The sequence below is a fragment of the Exophiala spinifera genome, assembly GCF_000836115.1.
Source record: "Exophiala spinifera strain CBS 89968 unplaced genomic scaffold supercont1.11, whole genome shotgun sequence".
Classification (NCBI taxonomy): domain Eukaryota; kingdom Fungi; phylum Ascomycota; class Eurotiomycetes; order Chaetothyriales; family Herpotrichiellaceae; genus Exophiala; species Exophiala spinifera.
The window spans coordinates 15,708-37,898 of record NW_015622523.1 but is presented as its reverse complement, the minus strand read 5'-3'; the positions used below and the strand labels follow the sequence as shown (position 1 = coordinate 37,898).

General features: G+C 50.4%; 6 protein-coding genes across 6 annotated transcripts; 4 read left to right on the top strand and 2 right to left on the bottom strand.

The window, feature by feature from the left end:
• Positions 1-1,704: 1,704 nt before the first annotated feature.
• Positions 1,705-3,600, top strand: PV08_11860 (uncharacterized protein; the record flags this gene model as incomplete). The annotated part of the gene is made up of 1 exon (XM_016386168.1): positions 1,705-3,600. The coding sequence occupies one exon, from the start codon at positions 1,705-1,707 to the stop codon at positions 3,598-3,600; it is 1,896 nt and encodes a 631-aa protein (XP_016229976.1).
• Positions 3,601-8,728: 5,128 nt separating this feature from the next.
• PV08_11859 (uncharacterized protein) lies at positions 8,729-9,250 on the top strand (the record flags this gene model as incomplete). The annotated part of the gene is made up of 1 exon (XM_016386167.1): positions 8,729-9,250. The coding sequence occupies one exon, from the start codon at positions 8,729-8,731 to the stop codon at positions 9,248-9,250; it is 522 nt and encodes a 173-aa protein (XP_016229975.1).
• A 1,725-nt stretch (positions 9,251-10,975) lies between these two features.
• PV08_11858 (uncharacterized protein) lies at positions 10,976-11,842 on the top strand (the record flags this gene model as incomplete). The annotated part of the gene is made up of 1 exon (XM_016386166.1): positions 10,976-11,842. One exon carries the CDS (start codon positions 10,976-10,978, stop codon positions 11,840-11,842), a length of 867 nt encoding a protein of 288 aa, XP_016229974.1.
• Positions 11,843-12,813: 971 nt separating this feature from the next.
• On the top strand, positions 12,814-13,260 carry PV08_11857 (uncharacterized protein; the record flags this gene model as incomplete). The annotated part of the gene is made up of 1 exon (XM_016386165.1): positions 12,814-13,260. One exon carries the CDS (start codon positions 12,814-12,816, stop codon positions 13,258-13,260), a length of 447 nt encoding a protein of 148 aa, XP_016229973.1.
• A 773-nt stretch (positions 13,261-14,033) lies between these two features.
• On the bottom strand, positions 14,034-14,642 carry PV08_11856 (uncharacterized protein; the record flags this gene model as incomplete). Its single annotated transcript, XM_016386164.1, has 1 exon — positions 14,034-14,642. The coding sequence occupies one exon, from the start codon at positions 14,640-14,642 to the stop codon at positions 14,034-14,036; it is 609 nt and encodes a 202-aa protein (XP_016229972.1).
• Positions 14,643-15,377: 735 nt separating this feature from the next.
• On the bottom strand, positions 15,378-17,349 carry PV08_11855 (uncharacterized protein; the record flags this gene model as incomplete). The annotated part of the gene is made up of 3 exons (XM_016386163.1): positions 15,378-17,003; positions 17,061-17,233; positions 17,289-17,349. The coding sequence occupies 3 exons, from the start codon at positions 17,347-17,349 to the stop codon at positions 15,378-15,380; spliced, it is 1,860 nt and encodes a 619-aa protein (XP_016229971.1).
• Between the last annotated feature and the right edge of the window lie 4,842 nt (positions 17,350-22,191).

Genomic DNA, 22,191 nt, shown 5'->3' with positions numbered 1-22,191 from the left:
TGACTTTGGACCGATACCTGGAGTGCTATAGCTAGTAGGGACGGAAGCTCACCAGGCCTATACGCTTCCAAACTCGTATCAAGGTCGTCGCTCCTTAATACTTGAATCTTACAATACATGAAGTGGCAGGCGCATCTGGGCGCATAGTAATATCATTAGTTTCAAACTCGCGCGATGGGGAAGTCGGCGATGCCATTGATTCCCCCTACGATGGAATTTGACCAAAGAGTTGGCAGGGAGAGGAAAGATCGGGAGGGCCATCGATGATGAAGTCAATCCGATCAAAGACTCGCTGGATGGCAATGGTGGTTCTACATTCGTTTCGCACGTGTGCTGCGATCTGCGCGAGGTCTACATCGGATCGTATAACGCGGTTCAAGTCATCGATAGCGTAGTTGTCTCCAGCCTTGACGATAGCGAGGATACCTCCGAGGAGTTGTCGATATCTTTCGAGTTGCACTTGCGCGCCAGCGAGTGCTTGCACGTTCCGCTGGTTGGCTATTTTCCGTCGTTGATCGGATGTTGCATCATATAGACAATGGCTTCTGCGGCTCACGCAGGCATCGCATGGGGAACCACCCGAACACTTGCGATTCATCAGCTACCTTAGCAAGCCATAGGTGTAGAGCAGACATACTCTCGTCTTTCTTGGCTTGCACGCTCCACACGCGTTCGAAATCTTGAGTGGGCGAACCGAATCAGGCGTGGAAAGTGTGCTCTCAGCACCTTGTGAGTGACGACGGGGCAGAGATTGAGACATAGCAATTCCACCTCGCGACAGCTACCATTTGGAACACGTTCTCTGATATACTTCTGTTCAGTGCTCATATCCCGCAGCCTCAGGACAACCAAAGACAGATGGATAATATAAAATTGTCTAAGGCAAAGTCTGAACAAGAGAAACCTGTACCGGCTTTGAAGAACAATGCGCAAATCCCTCCCTGATTCGCGGCTAAGTTATCCGATCAACTGGCGGCGTAGTACTAGGTAATGCAGTATATCCGCCGAGTGAAGCGGTTCCATTCAATTTGGTGGGCTTCCCCATTGAGCCGACCACTTGTAATTGGGCGAAGGGAAGGCGCAGCTCCCGTTGATTTTGTCGGCGAAATGGGCCTTAACCGAAATGCCCAATTGGCCTGCCCAACCTGGTCATCCTGAACCCGTTGCCACGTAAATACAATACATATAGTCAAGAATGGGAGCGGCGACGCCAATCCCGGAAAGATTTTCCAGCCATTGTTGATTGGCATGAGCTCTAGAACCGGGACCAATTGTGGATGACATCGATATATGCGGCTCAAATGATCGATCGTCGATGGGAACACGAAAATTCACGTAATCGCCGTCATTATGATACGGAATGATCCAAATACTACTCAACCTTCTCGAACCCTGTATCTCGTAGCTTGAACTCCTTGGTATGAGGTCGAACTGCAAAGATTACTCTCGCTGAGCCCACAAAAGTATTCCCTTTATGCCAGTCATTTCTAAGTCGATACCGTCAGGCCACAATCTTTTGCAATAAAGTCTTCAAAACGCGTCAGAGTCGTAGAACTTGAAGACGTCATAGGCGGCAACAAGCAGGAAGTTCGGCTTTTCGGACCTTTGCGGTCACCACCTGCGCTTCAGATAATGTTACTCCACCACCGAGTCAAACTCAACCCTGGCTCAATTCCACCCTGCACCTTTCAAAGCCTGACCGGCATGGAACAGATATTTGCACTTTCACCCCGTCCAACAGCCATCTTGGACGGAGAGTTGCGGATAATCACTGCGTCAGTGGCATGGAAAACCCTCTTCAACGTGCAGGCGGATCAATGCCATGGTAAGAGACTCCCAGACATAGTCAGCAATGTGCTTATCCCGGAAAATTGTGCAATGATTCTCAGACTCATACAAGCCGCTATCGATTCCCGCAAAGACCAAAGGTCTGAGTTACTGGTTGGAAGCCTAACCGGGCATTGGCAGTTGCGGATAACACCGATCTATGACGGTGACGAACTCCTCTACATTGTCGCAGAAGGCGAGGATGTCAGCGAAGAGGTCCAAAGGAAGTTCGACCTGTCCGCCCGGCTATCTTCTGCTGAGACATATCGCATACTTGTCAGTACCCTTCGAGACTATGCCATTTTCATGCTCGACGCGAAGGGATGCATAGTGACATGGAACACGGGAGCGATGCTTCTTAAACAATATACTCAGGACGAAATCATTGGCAAGCACTTTTCCACGTTTTACAGCGAAGATGACCGCAGGGTGAGAAAACCTGAGAAGGAGCTGGAGCTAGCCCTCCGAGATGGGAAAGTGGAGGATGAAGGATGGCGCATCAGGAAAGATGGCTCTCGGTTTTGGGCCAATGTCCTCATCACTCCTGTCTATCAAGACGGGATGCTCAGAGGGTTTAGTAAAGTGACAAGAGACCTTACCGACCGGAAGGCAACGGAAACTAGTTTAATTGCCGCCTACGAAGAAGCGTCCAAGTTGAAGTCCGAATTTCTGGCTAACATGAGCCACGAAATCCGCACGCCAATGCACGGAATGTTGTCTGCGTTGGCACTTCTTATCGACACCGGCCTTTCAGCCGAGCAGAAGGAACTTACAGACATTATTGACGAATCCGGTGCCATCCTGTTGCAGGTCATCAATGACGTACTCGACTATTCAAAATTGAGCTCTGGTTCCTTCTCTAATAGTCAAGAATTGATGAATATTGCAGACATCGTTGCAGCGGTGCGGCGGTGTTTCAACGTTGGTTCCAAGAACAGGCTGAAGTTCGAGGTGGAGCTGGATCCTGGCCTACCCACATTTGCCCGAGGCAACCCACTCCGCTACCGGCAGATCCTCCAAAATCTGGTATCGAATGCTATCAAATTCACAGAACATGGTTATGTGCGAGTCAAAGTGCTTGTATCGCATGAAGATGAAGCTTCCTTTAGCATCAGGACCGAAGTGACCGACACTGGAATCGGTGTTTCACAAGAGGCGGAGAGCATGTTGTTTACTCCATTCGCTCAATTGGACCACTCGTCGACCACACGATACAAAGGCACCGGCCTTGGTCTTTCCATCTGCAAGAGCTTGGTGGAGCTTATGGGCGGTACTATCGGTTTCGCTCGCACTTCTGGACACCAAGGTAGCACTTTTTATTTTACCTTGGCGATGGAAAAGGTGAATGTAGCTCCCGTGCTACGAGCTGATACTTCACCTGACGTTGATCTCAAAAGTGTCGTCCAGGGGAAGCAGATCCTAGTAGTGGAAGACAATGCCATCAATCGGACAATCATGATCCGGCTTTTACGTGGATTTGGCTGCGAAAGAGTGGACGTTGCCGATGACGGCGCAGAAGCCGTTCGTATAATCAAGCAAAAACCGCTTAGCTATTGCGTAATTCTCATGGATATCAGCATGCCGGTGATGGATGGAGTTACAGCCACGCAGCAGATCCGGGCTCTGGGCCATGCACTGCCTATTATCGCCATGACCGCAAATGCCTTGAAAGGCGACCAGGAAACATACTTGTCAGCAGGCATGAATGACTACATCCCCAAACCGGTTGACAGGAAGCAACTCTCACAAGCTCTACTGCGATGGTTGCGGTGATCTGTCTCGGTGAGTCGACTTACAGAGCTATCGAAGCACCACATGGTTAACGTTGGAGTGAACATGTTAACTCCCCTGCAACACCAGACGGCTTCTGCTCTATGTACGACGCAAGTTTTGCTCCTGTGCCAGGGTCTTTGGGTGCAGCTTATCAATCTATGTCTGCTGGTTGACATTAGGAGGCCGGGTCTACCTGCTTATCAGAGATTTTCTTTTCGTCACGTTGACTCTGCGAACTTTTGTTTCTATTGTATGGACAACACAACTCGCACTCGTCCTATATGTATGGAATATAAACAGACCGAGAAGCAGGCAGACATCCAGCCAGGCTAAGAGTTAAAGAACACGGCCTCCTTTTATCTTCTTCGTTATATCACTATTGCAGCCTCACCTTCAAGCATTCCTCAGAGCTGGGGGGACAAAATGACGGTTGTGTCGAGGTCTGTACTTACCAGATTTGACGGATTGGCAATATTGAAAAGACCTTTATGCGCATTATTCGCATGCGAAGAATCAGTGGCCACAAAAGTTTTTGGTCAAAGCACAACATAATGCCGGTTACGGAGTCTATATGTTGTTGGATTGCTGGTCACTCGCACGAAGGTGTAGTATTCAACGGAAGTTCTTTCCACTTGAGGATCACTTAGGTTGCTTTGATCGACACCACCCCCAAATCTGCACGAGTAAAAGACTCCCAGCGTTATTATCAGTATTACGTTCGTGATCTCGAAGACTGGCTTGGCGAGCTGACTTGGAGAACCCTGCTCCCCGTTTAAACCACGTACGAGTACAGAGCAGAGCGATTGTATTGTTCACCCAAGAGCGAGAGAGAAGGGGCGGGGGTGGTCGGGTTAGGGCTTGTGCAAAGAACAGTCTGCAATTGAATACGCTAATACGAGACATAGAATCTGACATGGATACAGAGTGCAACATGTCTTTCCTTGCTTTGTGGACTCATCTTGGTTCATTCTTCTTAGGCGCTTCATGCTGGACACCGCGTAAGACGTGAATCCATCATCCCGGAGGTCAACAGTATACGCTCTGCGTACGCAGGGTGCCAGAGGCCAGCCGAAGCATTACAGAGAGGAACCGCACGGTGATCACGTCAAGTGAGTCACGTGCCATAACTAGATGTACGTAGTTATGGCACGTTGGAAGACAGCCCGATATTTTCCGGAATACTGGAAAGGCACTCTGGCATAATCATCGCTGAATGGAGAAGAGGTCCATTTCCGGAACTCGATATGGCATTCTCGAACGACGCTACAGAGAAAAGCCGGCGGATCACTGGCAACAGCAAGCTCCCCAAATTTGGAGCAGGGAGACTTGGGTCGTAACAGGAAGTTGTATTACGCGCCTTGCATCGCCTGGATCGATGGACCAAACGTGCGCTAGGGAATTGTTTCGAGGCTGGCTTTGATGATTGAGATGGCTTGCTAACACTATGCGGAGGTCAGGCTTTGGTTTTCAAGTTGCCTGACCTAAGCGCCTGCGAGTCCGCGAGGAGACTTTGGTGTTCGGTGGACCGGAGTGATGAACGGCTAAAGTAAGGTGAAGAGAGAAAGGAAGGATGAAGCGCAGACAAAGAGGGGGCCTGCGAGGGGATGGCCGTAATCATACATTTCTCGGCCCTTTGCCCAGGCACTGCCACGACCAGCATCGAGGGGTCAAGGAAGCATGCCTGCCGTAGGGATTCTGCCGATCTCTCAAGATTGTCCTCCTTTTATCTGGCACTGTTGTCCCTGTCTCATTTCCGACTCTGTCATAACATAACAATCCTGGAAGATGGCCGGAGCCCAGTCGTTCGTCGAAGCCAGTCAACTCGTCGATGATCCTGACTCCAGTTTTCCACAATTTTAGAATTCGCTTTGGATATCAAGAAGAAATTTGGCGTTCTCGTGAGACATGCGCGGCAGCAGAATAGCGGATTACTGACCAAGCAAGACGAGATCGTGGATCTCAACGCTTAGCATCAGCAGAGCTATTACGCCTCCGACGACATACCGAGACCATCTAGGACAAGCCATGACGGCAGAACAACACGGTGTAGCGATGTCGAAAGGCAGTAGATTGCTTCGCCTCCGCCTTCAAGAGCTGAACAGTCATTTGGAAGCCAAAGGGGAGAAGTTGGAACGTGTCAACCATCTGCAGCGTGATATCTGCTTTGACAGCTTCAAAAATGTCGGAACGAGCGTGGCCACATCTTTTGCGACGACTGCCAGATCATTGGCCACCAAGGGATGACGACGCTTCCGATGGACACGAGAAAGCCTGCCCTACACCTAGGCAGATCATTGCAGAAGGTACATTCCGCAAGTATACCTCGTGCAGGAGAGCGTACCACCTGCTGTGCTTGGAAAGGATGACCAGGCAACAAAGGTCAATAGATAGCAGTAGTGAGTGAAACAGTTTCAACCGGGCTGTACGGTGAATTTGGCACATAGGTGCTTTGCATAGTGTTATGCAACGCTCAGTTCTAGGCGATATTTGGGGGCTAAATGGGATGTATTGACGAGTCTGATCTCCCTCTCTCGGAGGGAGATCCATATCTATTATATAGGCAAAAGGAGCGTTCCAAGGGAGGGCTTTCTCGCCGTCGCACGGCGCGCCGCGTGGAGCCATTGGGCGTCCTCGGGCGGCGTTCTATCGGGCGACGTTCTAGACGGAGAGAAAGCCTCCTTGTGAAGCCCGAGAATATAGTCATATATGACTGGAAACAGTGAATTGATGGTGTTGCAAAAGTTGTAAGGAATGTGAGGGCGTCGGCGTTCCGCCGGAGGCGCTAAGACGCTAGGCGTGAGTATTTGGCTTGTAAAGACGGTGCTGACAGCGCGCGCAACTCAGCCTAGTCCAACACATAGCATGATTTGTAGCAGTGTTGTGGAGATTACCGCATTTGGCTTCCCCATGAAAAAATTCCAGTTTGAACGATCCGTACCGCATATCCTGGGGTAATACCGACTTCTGGCTCGAAGTTTCGCTTCCCATATCTGACCACCATTTGGGACATTCGTATGTCGAGTGAACAGTCAATCCTTGCTTGCCTTGGGCTGCACGAGGTGAGCTACAGACCCTGTCGATTCCTTGATGAGTGACATGTAGCCTTCGAGGATGTGGGTCAACGGAATTTGCAACAATATCATGGTTGGGTAGTACCAACAGCGACATCGCCGATGTCAGGCATTTCGCTATCCGTTGGCTTCAGTTCTGGGTTTCTAGCCGTGTTCGAAAGTGAGCAAACAGAAGATAGGGACAGTAGGAAGCAAACGCGAATTAATCCTAGGCTTCGATCTACAGCCATGGTTATGCCGGCCCCCGAACCTCCACTAGGCCCCGTGGCTGCATCTCCATCGGTTCGCAGCGCAGACGTCAACTTTCCTCATTCAAGACATAGTTAAGGCACATTCTATGACACTCGGCCGTCTGTTGCTTCAAAGACTTTCTCCAATCACCGGTCAAATTGTTGATCGAGGCCGGTTTCGGAGTTCTGAATACCTGGAAATTTTGATCTCCTTCGTTCGCTCCATATCGACGTGAACGAGTCTTGGGAACAGTTCTCTCGCCTTCCTGACAGGGGCTGTGGCCAACTTCTTCGCGCGTAAAAGTCATCTCTAGAACATCGGACTTTGGTGGTTAGCATCAAAATGCAGCCGCTGGAGACGGCGTCATTCTACCTCAGAAAGCGCCTTCATTGTTTCAGGATGCTTCTCTGGTTGAAATTTCGGCGAGGATATCAGTGCGCGTATTGCGTCATGAAGCTTCCGCCTCTCTCTTTCAAGTTGTTGAATGGTTTGTCGGTATACTTCGAGTTTCCTGAAGCTAATGTAAAAATCGAGAGGATAGCTTTCGATAGCATTGAGAACTTACTTTGCATCACGAACGCCTTTCCGTTCTCTCCAGACACAACTTTTCCCGTTTTTCACACACTGATTACATCTGCTCCCCTGTCTCCAACACCTAATTCTTCGCAACTGACATCGCATACATGCGTGATACTAAGGCAGGATGCACTCAGAGGAGAACGATCTCGGGGATTAACAGACGGGAGAGGACAGAGCTTCTCAGTGACGGACTCGACTCTGAGGCCTATATCATTTTCTAACGTCCACTCTATCCCCAGCTGTCTTAGCTCCTTGCCGAACTATCTGAGCTTTCCTCAGCCGATCGAGCCCTCTGGACAGGCCGTAAGCGACGTTCCCACAGCGAGGCATTCTGAACTCCCTGGGCCCCTTCCAGAGAAATTCGATGACTTCAACACTGGAGCCATCTACAAGTAGTTGACAGGTTTCTTGTGTTTTGAAAGAGTACGAGCCAAGTTTATTCAAAGCTGCGACTATTCCTGACACTGCAAAAGGCCATCCGCACTTGTGTGAAATCATGGAAGCCCCGAACGAAAGTCAGGCCTGAAACACGGATTGTTTTCAAGCGTGCGCCTACGGCGCATGGTTGAAGACTGTTTTGCGGTAATATCTAAGTGCCGAAGTTGCCACTTCACAATGCTCTAGGTATTGAGACTCGTGGGCAAGGCCCAGCAATAAGGAGACGCCGGGTCGGTTTGAGCAAGCTCGTTGCACCGCCCTGCGTCGATTTCGTCACTCCTTCGGGCCACCATTGCAGGCCCATCCGCCGTCACCGGCGCTGCCGGCGCTGGTGGCGCTGGTGGCTCATGAATAGAGGCTTCGCAACCCATGAGCTCGAAGCCGTGGTCCAATATCTTCCCAATTCTCCGTTGGGTACAAGCCACTGATCGGTGAGGATCCCTCGCTTCTCGGCGTGGTGAACCTTCCACTCCCACCTTGTCTGGGAAGGTTGTCTGGGCAGGTGAGGTGGATCGACCGCTACCTACACGTAAATGCGGACATTTGAGACATCAAGACAGTGCCCGGTCAACCCAGCATTAGCCCCTTAGGTACCAAAACCGTGTCTGGTCAGCCCTGCACCGCCCACTCTAAGGCAGAATCGAAAGACATTTTACTCTTTCTTGTGAGGACTGCTACCATTATATATATCTCATGGAAGGCACGCCCTTTCGAATATCCTCATCACGCAATCAAGAATCAATCCAGCTTCAAATCAAGCCCTCCTTCATCAATCGACGATCATCTGGTATTTGTGCAGTTTCCAGAAAATGGGTACCACGCTAGTTCGCCTTGGAGTGGGCTTCTTCTCCCTCATCAGTCTCGCTATAGCGGCCTTTAATGGCGCAATCGCACACTTTGCGATTGTTCTTCAGGATCGAGCAAGGACCGACCTTGTCAACGTACCTCACGATCGCTTCGACCAGATCTTCGAGCATCTTATGAGCCGTGTTATTTTGCTCAGTATCATTCTCTGCGTCACCTCCGCTGTTTGCGCTTTATTGGGTGGCATCTTTGCAGTCTATCACCCACTGTCTCTTCTCTGGGGTCTATTAATCGGTCAAATTTTGATATTTATTGCCAATCCTATCCTTGCTGGTAACGTTCATGGATATAAAACATCATTCACCTGGTTCGGCAAGAACGACAAATATCCATACTACGACCTTATTTACTACGGATCGATTGCCCAGATGGGCTGGGCACTCATTCAAGTACCCTGTCTGGCTTTGTGCTGTTGCTGTCGAGCAGGTCCTCGAGAGGGTCCAGCGGAGCAACCCGACGAAGCTTAAACTTCTAACATGGTACTCTGCCACAGAGTTGTCCCGGTTTGATATGGCTTTCGATCTCTTCATTCGGGAATCTTGAGGGGACAAGGTGACGGTTCGATGGGACTGTGGGGCCAGAGAAGGCGACGAATTGGAGATGATCGGGCCCGATGAGAGGTTCAGTCTTGAGAAATAACCAGACTGGAGAGATTTATGGAGGGATTATGGCCATGGATCGATAATGTGTACTGTAGCATCACTTTCTACGTGTATTGGGACACAACATGATAATTCTTTTTAGCGTCTCTGAGAGCTGTCTTCGATGTGGGGCAATTGCGGATCACACCTTTCACACGCAAATACGGTAATCACGGCCAGTTCTGCTCAAATACTGTGATCTAAATCTTTTGAAACCTCCTTTCATACATAGAAAATTGAGAACGTTTTACAGCATTGATCCAACTGGACGCAGGCTCCAGAAAATGACCAGATCGGCGCCATCTGAGACTAGGTGGCCAAAATAGGACTAGTTAGAACAAATGTACGCAGGAGACGAAGTCCATATCTGTCGTGAACGGAGAACTGTCCACGGTAGTGGACACTGGTCCGTGGCTGAGACTGTGCAGAATATTCTTCCTACAACAGCTTGGATTCTTTCTAATCTAGATCAACTGGTCTAATTCTCCTGCCTTGCGACTAGCAGTGCTATCTTCCACCTCCTATTATGCTACGCTCACCCATGTCAACATTGATGTCTCTCACCCGTCACCAGCACTCGATCAGCTTAGAAAAGTACCTAAGGCCAATGTTACAAGCGGGTTTTCGGCATAAACAAGAATGACAAGACGCCAGTGGAATATATGCTACAGAAGCTGCGACAGAATCTAGATGGTGATTACCGCCTGTCGTACGAGATCTCAGCTATTACACCTCCCATAAATCTAGCAGGGATTGCAAGATTTGTGGCTGCGAAAGTGAAAGGCTGCCAGGCTTAATCTCTCACGAGTGTAGAAATTCACCGTAGAGTCAGTCTCCTTGAGAACCGAGTCACCCGAGACAAAATGCTGTGGTAGGTAGGTACGGTATGTTGCCCCAACATCTTTAGTCCGAACCATAAAGGGGAGGCGCGATATCAGTGACTTGACCGGTCAATCTGGTAAGTGTACACCAGGGGCAGCCGAGGGGTTTTGGGATACAGTTAATTGAAGGCATCATGCCGTGGCATCTCGGAGAGGAACACATTTGTCATGTCGCTAGCAAAGCCTGATGTAGAAAACAATGGCTGCCGAACGCACACCCCTAGGCATTCTCCCACCCCTGCCAGGGCAGACGACGATTCCAACCACAAGGACGAGCCACCCTCTGCGACTTGTGACCTCCCTGCAGGGCTCTGTCGAATAAGATTCGATTGGCAGTGACGGAAGCCGACCCGAGGCCACTATGGACAAGCAGGTGCTATCATGGCCCCCTACTCATCGACCTGATTCGCCCTGCTTCCTGTCATCCTGTCTCACCTTGTCGTCGACGAGCGCGAGGACAGAGGCTGTGTCCTTGGCAAAATCCCTCGCCGATGGGTAGAGGTACGGTCGCTCACCCTCAATGTGCCCTTTCGTATCTTGTCTTCCTTCTTACTCTTTGAATTTCACTCCTTAGAAGATACCGCCCGATCTGCAATCAATTATCTCAACGATACCTCAAACCCGGCTTCAAGGAGTTCGAGACGCACGAGTTCTTCGCTCTGGCAAGACAATGCCTTTCGTTCCAAGAATTAACTCCCGCCGAATCACTCCGCCTCTCCTGCCGTCGACTTCGAAGCATTTGTCCGAAAATGGACTACATGAACCGTCTCAACTATTAGCGAAGACATTTGAAGAAATCATGGCAGAATGTGACACAGAGTCGCTTCTGCATGCAGACTATTCGGACTATTCGGACTGTTTGGACGACTTGGACAGCTTGAACTGCTTGAACTGCTCGGTCTGCGCAGCAAAAGAGGCTAGTATCGTCGCCGCCGTTCAGGATATGGCAAAGCACAACACCAGAGCGCAGAACTTAAGGGACATGCCTTCTCTTGACTCGAAGGACGTGGGACTTCCCTCCGATGGACTCTGGGACCACGACGCAGCCTACGACCGGAGATACTGTTACAAACATGGGGAGTACGAGTATCTATTGGGTGCCAAGGACACATGGATGCGCCTAGGGAATTTTGTCCCGACCAACGCCAAGACTGAATTTCCGGCTAAGCTTGAGGATGATATTAGAATTAGGTTGGAGGATCTCTACCATAAGACTCGGGCCAATCTCGAAGGTACGCTGTCGGCCTTCGACCCGCATGCGCGGAAGTGTCGGGCAGAGTGCGGGGGCGGCCTTCTTTCTCGTGTGTATACTGTCATCGGGAAAAAGGAACACGATGGTGAAATGCTCTATTGGATTATGTGGAATCCTTGCTGGACCCCTGAAAGCCAGATTAGTGACAAAGATTGGCTTCCGAGATCTCTACAGGCAAACAAAAACCCGCATCGCCGGCGTAGCTTGCGACCGAGAGACGACTTGAAAGAGCAGGAGTATCACCATAATGTGATGCAGGTCAAGAAGCTTCGCAAGCTCTATTGACGAAGCGATCTATGGATTCTAGGTCAGTGCCGGTGCGAGTGTGAGTGCGAGATCGAAATGACATCAGTGTTTGTTCGGCGCAAGGTTAGCTTGAATTCTTTCGATAAGAGCCTTCACCAATGATCCCATTGATCCTTATCGAAGGTATAGCATTCTATCCACAAAAGCTGAACGGGATCATGAAACGATCCGTGCCCCTTTTCCCCGGCGAGACTATTGAATAAGCGAAGACAGGGACTTCTGAGTTGAGAGCTGAAATCTTAGAGTACCTCGCCAGTCCGACATCTTAAAAAGGAGGCTCAGTTCCTGAAAGTGAACTTATTCGACTATCAATCACAGAAACACCAAGTCTTCAATACTACTCGTGATCATTATGCCGGGCGGAACAGAGATTGAGGCTCAGGTAGTCTCACAGTATTTTGGTGGATGCAGGGACGTTCGTGTCTATACCTAGTCATATTCGGAGAGCTAACATGACTCGTATAGCTTTCTTAAAACTCATCTACTACTAGCCCAATGGCAGAATGATCTCGAACATGCGCTATTCACATTTTGTGAGGCAGTGGCCCCAGATATACTCTCGACTCGATCATGGATCTGCCCACAGGCTGCAGAGCTGACACTCCTCATTGACGATGTTTCTCGCCATTGTCTGAACAATAGGCAATCTATGTTGAACTGCAGGATCATGCAAGACCGAAGAGACCAATTCATGATAGACTTACAAATCTCACGCAGAATCCGTCACGCGGCAGTTCATCGAAGCAATATCAACAGAATCACACAGAACAAATACTCATCCTGCGTTGGCAGGGTGTTGAGCACGGTTCAGCATGCTTTGACACATAGCCCGTCAGCCACTACAAGACAGAAGGAACGAGTGAGCTATGGGCGAGACTAGACCGTAGATTTTATATTGACATCTTTCCCAGATCAAAGCAATTGCGAAGCAACCATGGTGCTTGCACACCATGACCACTTTCTCTGCTGTTGCTTTATCACACCTGGTCGCCCGAGCACAAACTCAGCTTGCCAAAGATCTGGAAGACGGCGCCAATCTCAAAGCATCAAAACTTCTACAAGCACGCGAGCGGAGGCAACGTGCGGAGTATCAACGGGTCATCAATCGAACGCGAAACATAGCGTACCAAGCTGCGGCACATGCGAGAAGACTTCAACATCGCCGTCAAGTGCAAAATGATCGTGAGCAACGATTGAAACGAGAGGCACTTCAGTGGAAGATAAGGCTACAGGCCAACCTAGCGTCTGTTGAAAAACTGATTCATGACATGCCGAGCTCGAGCGTGATAAAGGCGTACGGTCGACTGCACTTAATATGGCTAATGCTTCTAAAGGTCTTCGCTTGTCTGTCCGGATTTTTGTCCAGGAGGGTACTCACGACTTCTTTCCCAACATGATCTATGCTGTACATGGTCTTGAAAAGCATTTCTTGACATAGCTCACAATTATACTCCTATGTCCACGGTTGCGGTACGGAGGCTTGATTCCTCGATGGGGTCGTCAACTGGTTCCGCCGTTCCAACACGACGGTGCCTGTCTCGCCGTCGTCCTCAGCGAAATACCATATCCACCGCCAAGTTGGATCCCTTTGACCCCTTGAAAGCAGTATCCTGCGGTTAAGAGCATCATCGGCGCCGTATTGAGTATTTACAGTACAACCTTCAACTGGGCCACACTGATACTTCTTGGCGGGGTTGCGTGGTCTCTTTCCAAGGTAGTCTTTCCCTTGTTACGGTACTCAAGCCCACTGATTCAGGGTCTTCTGGCTCTGGGTGGCCTCCCTGCAAGCCACCATAAACAAGGGTTTTCATTGATTGCTGACCTTCGGGGCATTGATCTTTCCCCTTTGCAAACTTCTCTTGCGTGATGTTATTGAAGACTTGATTCATGTTGCAATCTGGCGACTCGTTGCAAAGAAGCTTGCACTATTATCGTCGTCTTCTATGCGTTAGATGCCTCAATTTGCCCCTCAATAGACTCCGGAAAGCTAGATTGACTATCAGGACCAGCCTCCGTCATCTCTAGAAGCGAATAGAAATCAGTTACGGAAGGACAAGTCGTAAAGAAGGAACGACACGAGCAGGTGATGCGGTTAAGAGCGTAGATTGAATCCAAGAAGTCTTCCGTGTGTTCTTATGTAGCGTTACGCTGTCCGTATGCACCTCATGTTCTACTCACTGTCGCTGCTCAGCGAGATGATATCTGTCTGGTCGTCATCATCCTCCCGGGTGTTCCCGGTTTCATTACTGGACCCAAGGTAAATATCCCGAATGTCGCCTTCTTGGAATCCTCGTTTGCACCAAGGACAGCCTTTGCCTTGTCCAAGCCAGAATTCCAAACATTCCCTGCAGGCACTGTGACCGCATGGAATCGTGGTATTTTTAAAAGCCACCATACAGATAGTGCACCGTAAGTGATCAATCTTTTCCAATTCCTTGTGCGCAGCTTCCAAATCATTGCTCATTTTTTGATTCTGAATGCGCAGCAGCCTGTTCTCGTTCATACACTGCCGCAACTTGCGAGTTTGCTGTCGAAGCTTTTTCCGAGTACTTTCGGCAATACTCGGAACGCCTGGTCGCTGTCGTCCACGCTGAGCGATACAACGATCCAGTTCAGCCTGTTTAGCGAGCAATATCGTCTTCAATTGCCGCGCCTGCATCAACAGGGAGGAGAACTTCCTCCTCATGTCGAAAGCACCATCTAAAACCGAATCGTATTCGTCCTGAATTTCAAAATCAGCGTCGTTGAGGAGGTGATTGATGTCGACAATAGGCTGCATCTTGCGCTTGTTGGAGAAGGGCGGTGTGAGTAAGGAGTTAGACATATAAAGAGGGACGAAGGTTAAAGCAGGGCTAGAGCGCATTCTTATACCTCTAGAAGTAGTAGGTTCACAGCTGCTACACGAGCCTGGTCAGGCGCCTTTGCGGTTCGGTTCGGGGGATTGTCGACTCCTGAGCGTGTGGTACCTGACATATCCGTAGACCAGCAGCCCCAATGACGCATGCTGCGGCACGAAGATGCCATCACACCTCGGTGTAATTGTGACCAAGAGGCTATGTGCCTGTCAGGCTCTGGAGTCCACTGTATCCAATCCAGCTGCGCCTTCGAGCCCTAATGCGAAGAACAGGGGTCACTTTGAGACATCCGAGGAGACGGTGCAAAGGTTGCCTGATGACGCCCTTGCAGCTGAACCAAGAAGACTAACTTCAGGTGGCCCAGGGTAAAAGCGATAATTGGTCGCGTCCCCAGTAACAGATAGGTCTCTACGCGCCGAATCGCGGATGTGTGGTGGCATTGTTCTTCCTTTCGAGACCCTCGTTGTCCTCCCGTCGGTCAAGTGATATTTTAAGCTGAGGCGAGGTGATCTTGGATTTGACTCTGGACTGATACTTCTCATTTTGACCACATCAGAAGCATGCCGTGGTAGTAGAAATTTGACCGACGGAGGCGGCGGGAATCCTTGGTGCCATGTTGAACAGTAGAAGATGTGACGACTGGAAAGACTTGAGACGCATCACTGCTTCAGCAGAAGCTCTGTGATCTGTTCATTTTGGTGTCTGAGTTGTTCATTTTGCTGCTTGATTTGATCACTCTGCTGTCTGAGCAATTGCACAAGCTCTTTTCGTTGTTGCTCAGAGTCTTTTCGTTGTTGCTCAGAGTCTTTTCGTTGTTGCTCAGAGTCTTTTCGTTGTTGCTCAGAGTCTTTTCGTTGTTGCTCAGAGTCTTTTAGTTGTTGCTCAGAGTCTTTTCGTTGCTGCTCTAGCTGAGCCACCAACAAGGTCTCCCTATCCTTTGCATCCTTTCGTTGCTGCTCAGAGTCTTTTCGTTGCTGCTCCAGCTGCCGTTGCAAGTTTTGAATCATGGTTCGAAACTCGGCATTCAAGCCCCTCCCGCGCGGTGGTTTGCGAAACCCTTCATCCTGAGATTCAGGCGCACTGCTATCGTCCTGCGAGCTTTGTACGCTGAGCTCATCGATGCTGGCCGGTTCGAGTGTCCTTGTAAGCGGATCAGGCAGCTCATCGATCACCGCGGTGAGTCGCTTGAGCAGAGCCGGGGCGAAAATTTGGCAAACGTTGAGCGTAAATTGGTGACTGATCCATCTCTGTTCGCCCCTTTCGTCTCCAATGTTGAGTTCTTTGATCGTCTCGCGGAAGTACGACGTGTTCTCACCATCCACCTCAGGATAGTGAGCATAGATACGCACGCTCCGGTCGTCATGCGAAATGGAATATCCCAATGCCCTCCTGTGCACCTCCGAAGCACGGTTGGCCTTGCGAAAGACGTCCACGATTCCCCGGAGTGCAACCGTCATGCTATGAGCATTCGGTCGATCTGCCAAGTCAAGGCCCTGTTTTCCACACTTCACCTCGCTGGTCAGGAAGGGAAAATAAATGTCCTCGCGCGCCGTGTAGTACGACTTCTCCAAAGGTTCGATGCCGAGCTTCCGGCGCTGAAGTTCGGTAAAGTTGGACCATTTGAATCCGTACGTACGGTCCGGCTGCGGTCGGGGTCCATAGAACGAAATCCCTTTGACCCAGGGGTCATTGTGACCTTCAATCAGACCGTGAAATTCTTCTCGCCCACTGATGTACAGGTTTTCAACCGATGGGACGAGGAGAGGATGCAGGTCGAGGAAGACTCGAGCTTCGGATCGGCCTCGAATCAGAGTCTGGAATTTGTTGAATCGGTCATCAAATAACGACTGATCGGGACGCGGTTGATGCGTGTAGAGAAGCTTCTCGCACAATATCTGGTCTTCCTTCACGAGGCCAGCATCAGATGAGCGCATAAAACTACCTTTTGTCTCCAAAACCACCGGGTAGTTCACATCTTTGTAGGCCGAGTATTTCTTGTCTGCTGAAACCGTGGATTCCGTGCCGTCACCAGATTGCGAAAGTCGGCGACTTAACGAATCTGAGGACCGAGATCGTTTCGAGGGTGGCAGACTCATGTCGTCTTGGATGTCACATTTCTCGCTAGGTGGAATGCTTGATAACCACTTCTCCACAAAAGCACCGCCGTCCGATGGTTCTGGAGGCGAGCGGTCTCTCTGTGCGGATGGGAGCACGGTGTGTCTATCCGGCGACCTTGTCTTTCGGTCTGGTACGAGAGGGTTTGCAGGAGACGATTCGCCATGCAACTGCGTCGCCTTGTCAGCATCTTTCCCCCTGTAGAGACGTGCATTGCATCCACTCACTTCGTCGGTTTTTGTGGCAGACGGAGATGGAAGCTGACGGTGCAGCTTCGAGGAAGGAATCTCAGGATTGAGGTCTTCCACCAGGGAAGCCGGAGAGGCGTGTTGAAGGTCAGATAAGCGGCGGATCTTGTGAGGACGTTCGCCGTCGTCGCTCTGCATGGCGTACCGTTTGTCTACAAAGCGTCAGTGATCCATTGATCCTGCGTTCCCGTCGTTCGAGGCTCTTACCGTGCAGATTGGCCTGTTCGTGACTCTGCACGTTCGTGGCTTCTTTATCGGGCGATATCATTTGTTACAGAGGAGAGCAAGCGCTCTCACATTGATCAATACAGTGCCATGTCGGTCTCTTGAGGAGTCGAAGCCTTCGGGCCCGTTGGTTCAGGGAAAGAGCGCAGGCTGAGGCGAGTAGCACTGTCATCCAATCAAAAAGGCTAGTGTCACATGCGAATTGCTGGGCGCTTATTCATCCAGGCCAAGGACAGGCTGCGCCGTCAATCACTTGCTCTCATCGGTTCGCATGCGCGTCGCGACACAATTTTTGAACTACGTCCAACCGACTTCAATTGAATAGGTATTTCGCTTTCGAGAGCCATCCTTCAAAGGGCTAAAGACTGGCCGATGACGTGTGTACCTGCTATTTTTGGACCACGCATTTTGTCTACGATATCGACCCCCGGCGGTTATATTGACAACTCCTTCCTAACGAGTCCTGTCGCCCTCCCCTTTTTTCCCACTTCTGCCGCTTGGAACACAAAGTGTGCTTTCTGGAGGGCGTAAAGAAGTGAAGAGACCGATAATCGTTCCATCCATTGAGACTCTCACTGTTTGAATCTATCTGTCGATTTCGCCGAGTGTGAGTATGGGCGTGAAACGAAACGCCTTCCTCTGTTGAACGCACTAGATCCCGTCAATACCGCTAACAAGTGGCCAGCAAATCTCATCGTCACCGATTCCGACCCGTCTTCTCTTTGATGGCTTTTGCCCACGAGAGTCACCTCCCTCATCGAGAACAGCAAACTGCGACCATGTCAAACTTGTCTCCAGGCGCCTCAACGTTTTCGGCTCTGGAACCCTTGCGGTTCCCACGTTGCCTACTTCTTCTTATCCTCGCTTGTACCCTCTGTACGACGACCCAGGCCGCTGCAACGCGTCGTTCTTTTCCCGTTCAAAGTCGCTCCTCCTTCTCTATCTGATGCCTTTTCCACAAGACTCCTCGACATTATCCGCTCATACACCCAGGCAGAGAACAAGAGACAAAGCCCGATCGCTTGGACGGTGCGGTGCAGACTGGCGGGCAATGGCCACACAAGAGAATGTGCGCCTGCTAACAGGGTTGAGTTCGTTGACAGTGACACAGATGAAGGTGTTGAGATGTGGATAACGCCACCATTGTTCTATCTATACATGCCTATTTGATGTTCAGTCGCTACCGAGATCAAGAGCAGAGCCACTACCTCTGCCACTACCAAACTCAACAAGATGTAACTCGGGATGATCTACTTCCTAGTCTACCAACAAGGCAGTTCAATAAGCGCCGGCAAACATATCATCGATGCATGAATACTGTCGTGGGGTATTATTGCCTGTTCGACTCGAGATTGTCGGTACCCGGGATTTTGTGGATTTGAGGAGCTCCGCAGGCATTCTTCGAGACCTGCACGCACATCACGATTCCAGATCGAGTCACTGAGCTCTTACAACAGTAGGAATGGACTGCATTTGACATGGACGTCGCCAACCGCCATGAACCAGGAATCATCCTTGCTGGTGTGACAGCCTCGGTGCTGCCTGCGCCTCGGAGGGGGGTCTCATCCGTTCCAGAGTCAATCCGCTTTACAAAAACGCCGTGGCACTACTGTCATAGCTGGTGCATCATCGGCGTATCGACGCTCTACCGGCAAATGTCAGACGAATCTTTCGCATGAATTTGTCGTTCCCAGATTCTCCATGTCAGACTACGACGAAGAGACACTAATTCAGATAGATTCGGCGTACAAGGCTGGAATACGGCCGGCCAATGTACCAGCTTCTGCCTGATTGTAAGAGGGGAGCGTGTCCCCCCAAGCGCTTGTATGACGGCAGTTCCGTACTAGGTAGGTACACTATGGCAGAGGCGCATGGGTGAGTTGAAGGCGAGGTCGAGAGGGAGGAGGTTCTTGGGGGACCATGCTGACGCCGAGAAGAGCCTGACTTGTCGTGTGGACGAGTAGAGAGTACTTTTGAGCACATGTCAGAGGACGAAGGGAACGAAAGCTGGTCGGTGCGAGAGGCCAGGGCTCCACTCCACCCATCATCTCATCCTTTCCTCTCCTGTCCCCTTCCCTTAGCCTACTCTTCCTTTCTGCCTCCCTCCTTCTCTCCTCTCTCACACTGGCCTGGTTTTCCCTAACTCGTTTCCACTTGTGTTCGTTCACAGTACGGTACATGACTCTAGCGAAGTGATCAGATCTCGCCATGTTGCTCTACCCAGTCCCGAAAGACACGGCTGGACGAGATGAGTGATAAGTATGCCAAATCTTCCAATCCTACCCCGTTTGAGGAGCAGAAATCACCCTGCGACGGCTAGATCCTTGTGCATTTTGGATTATGAGTCTCCTTCGGGGAGACCCCCCTTTGAGCTGAACCCTGCCGTCCAGATGAGCCCGACACCAAGAGGACTGACTCTGCAAAACCCTCGCATTCGAAGATGACCAGTCAAGCCTGTCCTCAGTCCTTGCCCCAACCGAACAACGACACCAAGCCCAGCATCACTGCTTCGCCAGTCACGGCGCCGCTCAAGAAGCGACAATGGCTGGCAGGCAGCCATAGTATTTGGCATCCAGATCCAGAAAGGGCATAATCCAGACATCTTAGCTCTTGGCTGATCAATGATTTCTAATGATTATTCCTTGTTGGTGCAAACTTCAAGAAGAGTGAGAACGAGAGCATGTGATAGTCCTGAGTCAGAGATGGTCAGTGCTTGTGGACTCCACTCCATCTACCATTTTCATCCTGCCCTCTCTCTGATCACACCCCTCTTCCCTTTCTTCCCATCTTCTACCCTTCCTGCCTCCCTCTACTCTTTCTCCTTTCTTCTACCCTTCCTTTTTTCCTGCCTACCTTTAGCTTTTCTTTCTTCCTACCTGCCTCTATCCTTTCTTTCTTTCTGTCTGCCTCTACTCTTCCTTTCTTCCTGCCTGCCTCTACCCTTCCTTTCTTCCTGCCTGCCTCTACCCTCCCCTTCTTCCTGCCTGCCATGTCTCCCTTCTCCTCCCTTCCCCCTTCCTTCTCATCACTTCACAATCACTGAATATGGCTTCTGTTGGTCTACGCGAGAACTCACGCTACGTAACCAAGAAAATGAGCACTATTGCCGTTACAAAATCTCCAAATGACGCAGCTGAACGAGTCTGGACGATAGGCATACCAAAGCTGCACAACCCTACTGCGGTTGCTCAAGCGGAAACGCCCTGAGGTGGCTAGTTTCTGGTGCAAATCAGTCGCCGAATCGACGATGTCTCATTTTCCGTTGATCCTTGCTCTCAAGCAAGAGGACCAACTGAGCCAAAGACTCGCTCCCAAATAGGATCAGCAGTCGAACTTCTTGGTTCCAGGGTCGAAATAACGTCGCAAAATTAAGTATCACTGTGCTACTGTTTTTACCTGACATCCTGCACATTTTCAAGGCTCTCACTAGGCCTTTCCTTGGGTGAGTGCCGCTCAGAAGCGACAAAAAGGCGACAGTCACAGTGCAATGCCTCAGCATCCCAAAAAGGCAAAAATGTAAAAAAATCGACATTTTATTTATTGCACTCCAGCAGGCAAGAAATGCAATCCAATCAGAATCATCTCAGCACTCTTGCCCTTCTCTTCCCTCTCTTCCCTCTTGCCCTTCTCTTCCCTCTCTTCCCTCTTGCCCTTCTCCTACCCTCTCTCCCCCTCTCCCCTTCTCCCACCCTCTCTCCCCCTCTCCCCTTCTCCCACCCTCTCTCCCCGTCTCCCCTTCTCCCACCCTCTCTTCCCCCCCTCTCCCTCTCTTCCCTCTCTCTCCTCAACTCCCTCTCTTCCCTCTCTCTCCCTCCCATACCCAAACAGTCACAGTTCAAGAAGGCCCTCAGCACCCCAAAACGGCAAAAATGTAAAAAAATCGACATTGTTGGGCTCCACGTATTGTGTTCAAAATTTCTTCCATTTTTCATCGCGGCCTGCCCTCTCCCTCCTTTCACACACCCTCGCTCTCCCACACCCTCTCTTCCCTCTCTTCCCTCTCTTCCCTCTCTTACCCTCTCTTACCCTCTCTTCCCTCTCTTCCCTCTCTCCCCTCTCTTCACTTCTTCCCTTCCTGCATCCCTCTAGCCTTTCTACTTTCCTCTACCCTTCCTCTCTTCCTGCCTGCCTCTACCCTTCCTTCCTGCCCTCAATGTCTCACTTCTATTCATTTCACAATCGCTGAACGTCGCTGTTGTTCGTCTACATGAATACTCGCGCTACATGCCCCAAAGAATGAGCTTTGTTACCTCTTCCAAAGTCAACAAACGGCGCAGCTAAAGGAGAACGGACGATAGGCATACCAAAGCTGCACAATCCTATTCCTTGCTCAAGCAGAAACGCCTCCAAATGCAATCTCTAGGGCAACTTAGACGAAGGCTCGTCTCTTGTCTCGTACCCGTCGACCTTATACTGTTCATCGAGAGGGTCGACACAGTCACAAGACTTGCCCTCAACAGCAGTCAGAATCGAACTTCTTGGTTCCAAGGTCGAAATAACGCCGCAAAATTAAGTATCACTGTGCTACTGTTTTCACCTGTCATCCTGCACATTTTCAAGACTTCTCACTAGGACCTTCTTTGGGTGAGTGCCGCTCAGAAGCGACAAAAAGGCGACAGTCACAGTGCAATGCCTCAGCATCCCAAAAAGGCAAAAATGCAAGAAAAATCGACTTTTTTGGTCTCCACCTGCATTAGGCCAGCTAGCTCCAATGCGAGTGGAGACCAAAAAAGTCGATTTTACTTGCATTTCCGTCGCCGCTCGCTCTCTATCTTGCTCTCTATCTTACTCTCTCACACCCTCTCACCCTCTCACCCTCTCACCCTCTCACCCTCTCACCCTCTCACCCTCTCACCCTCTCACCCTCTCACCCTCTCACCCTCTC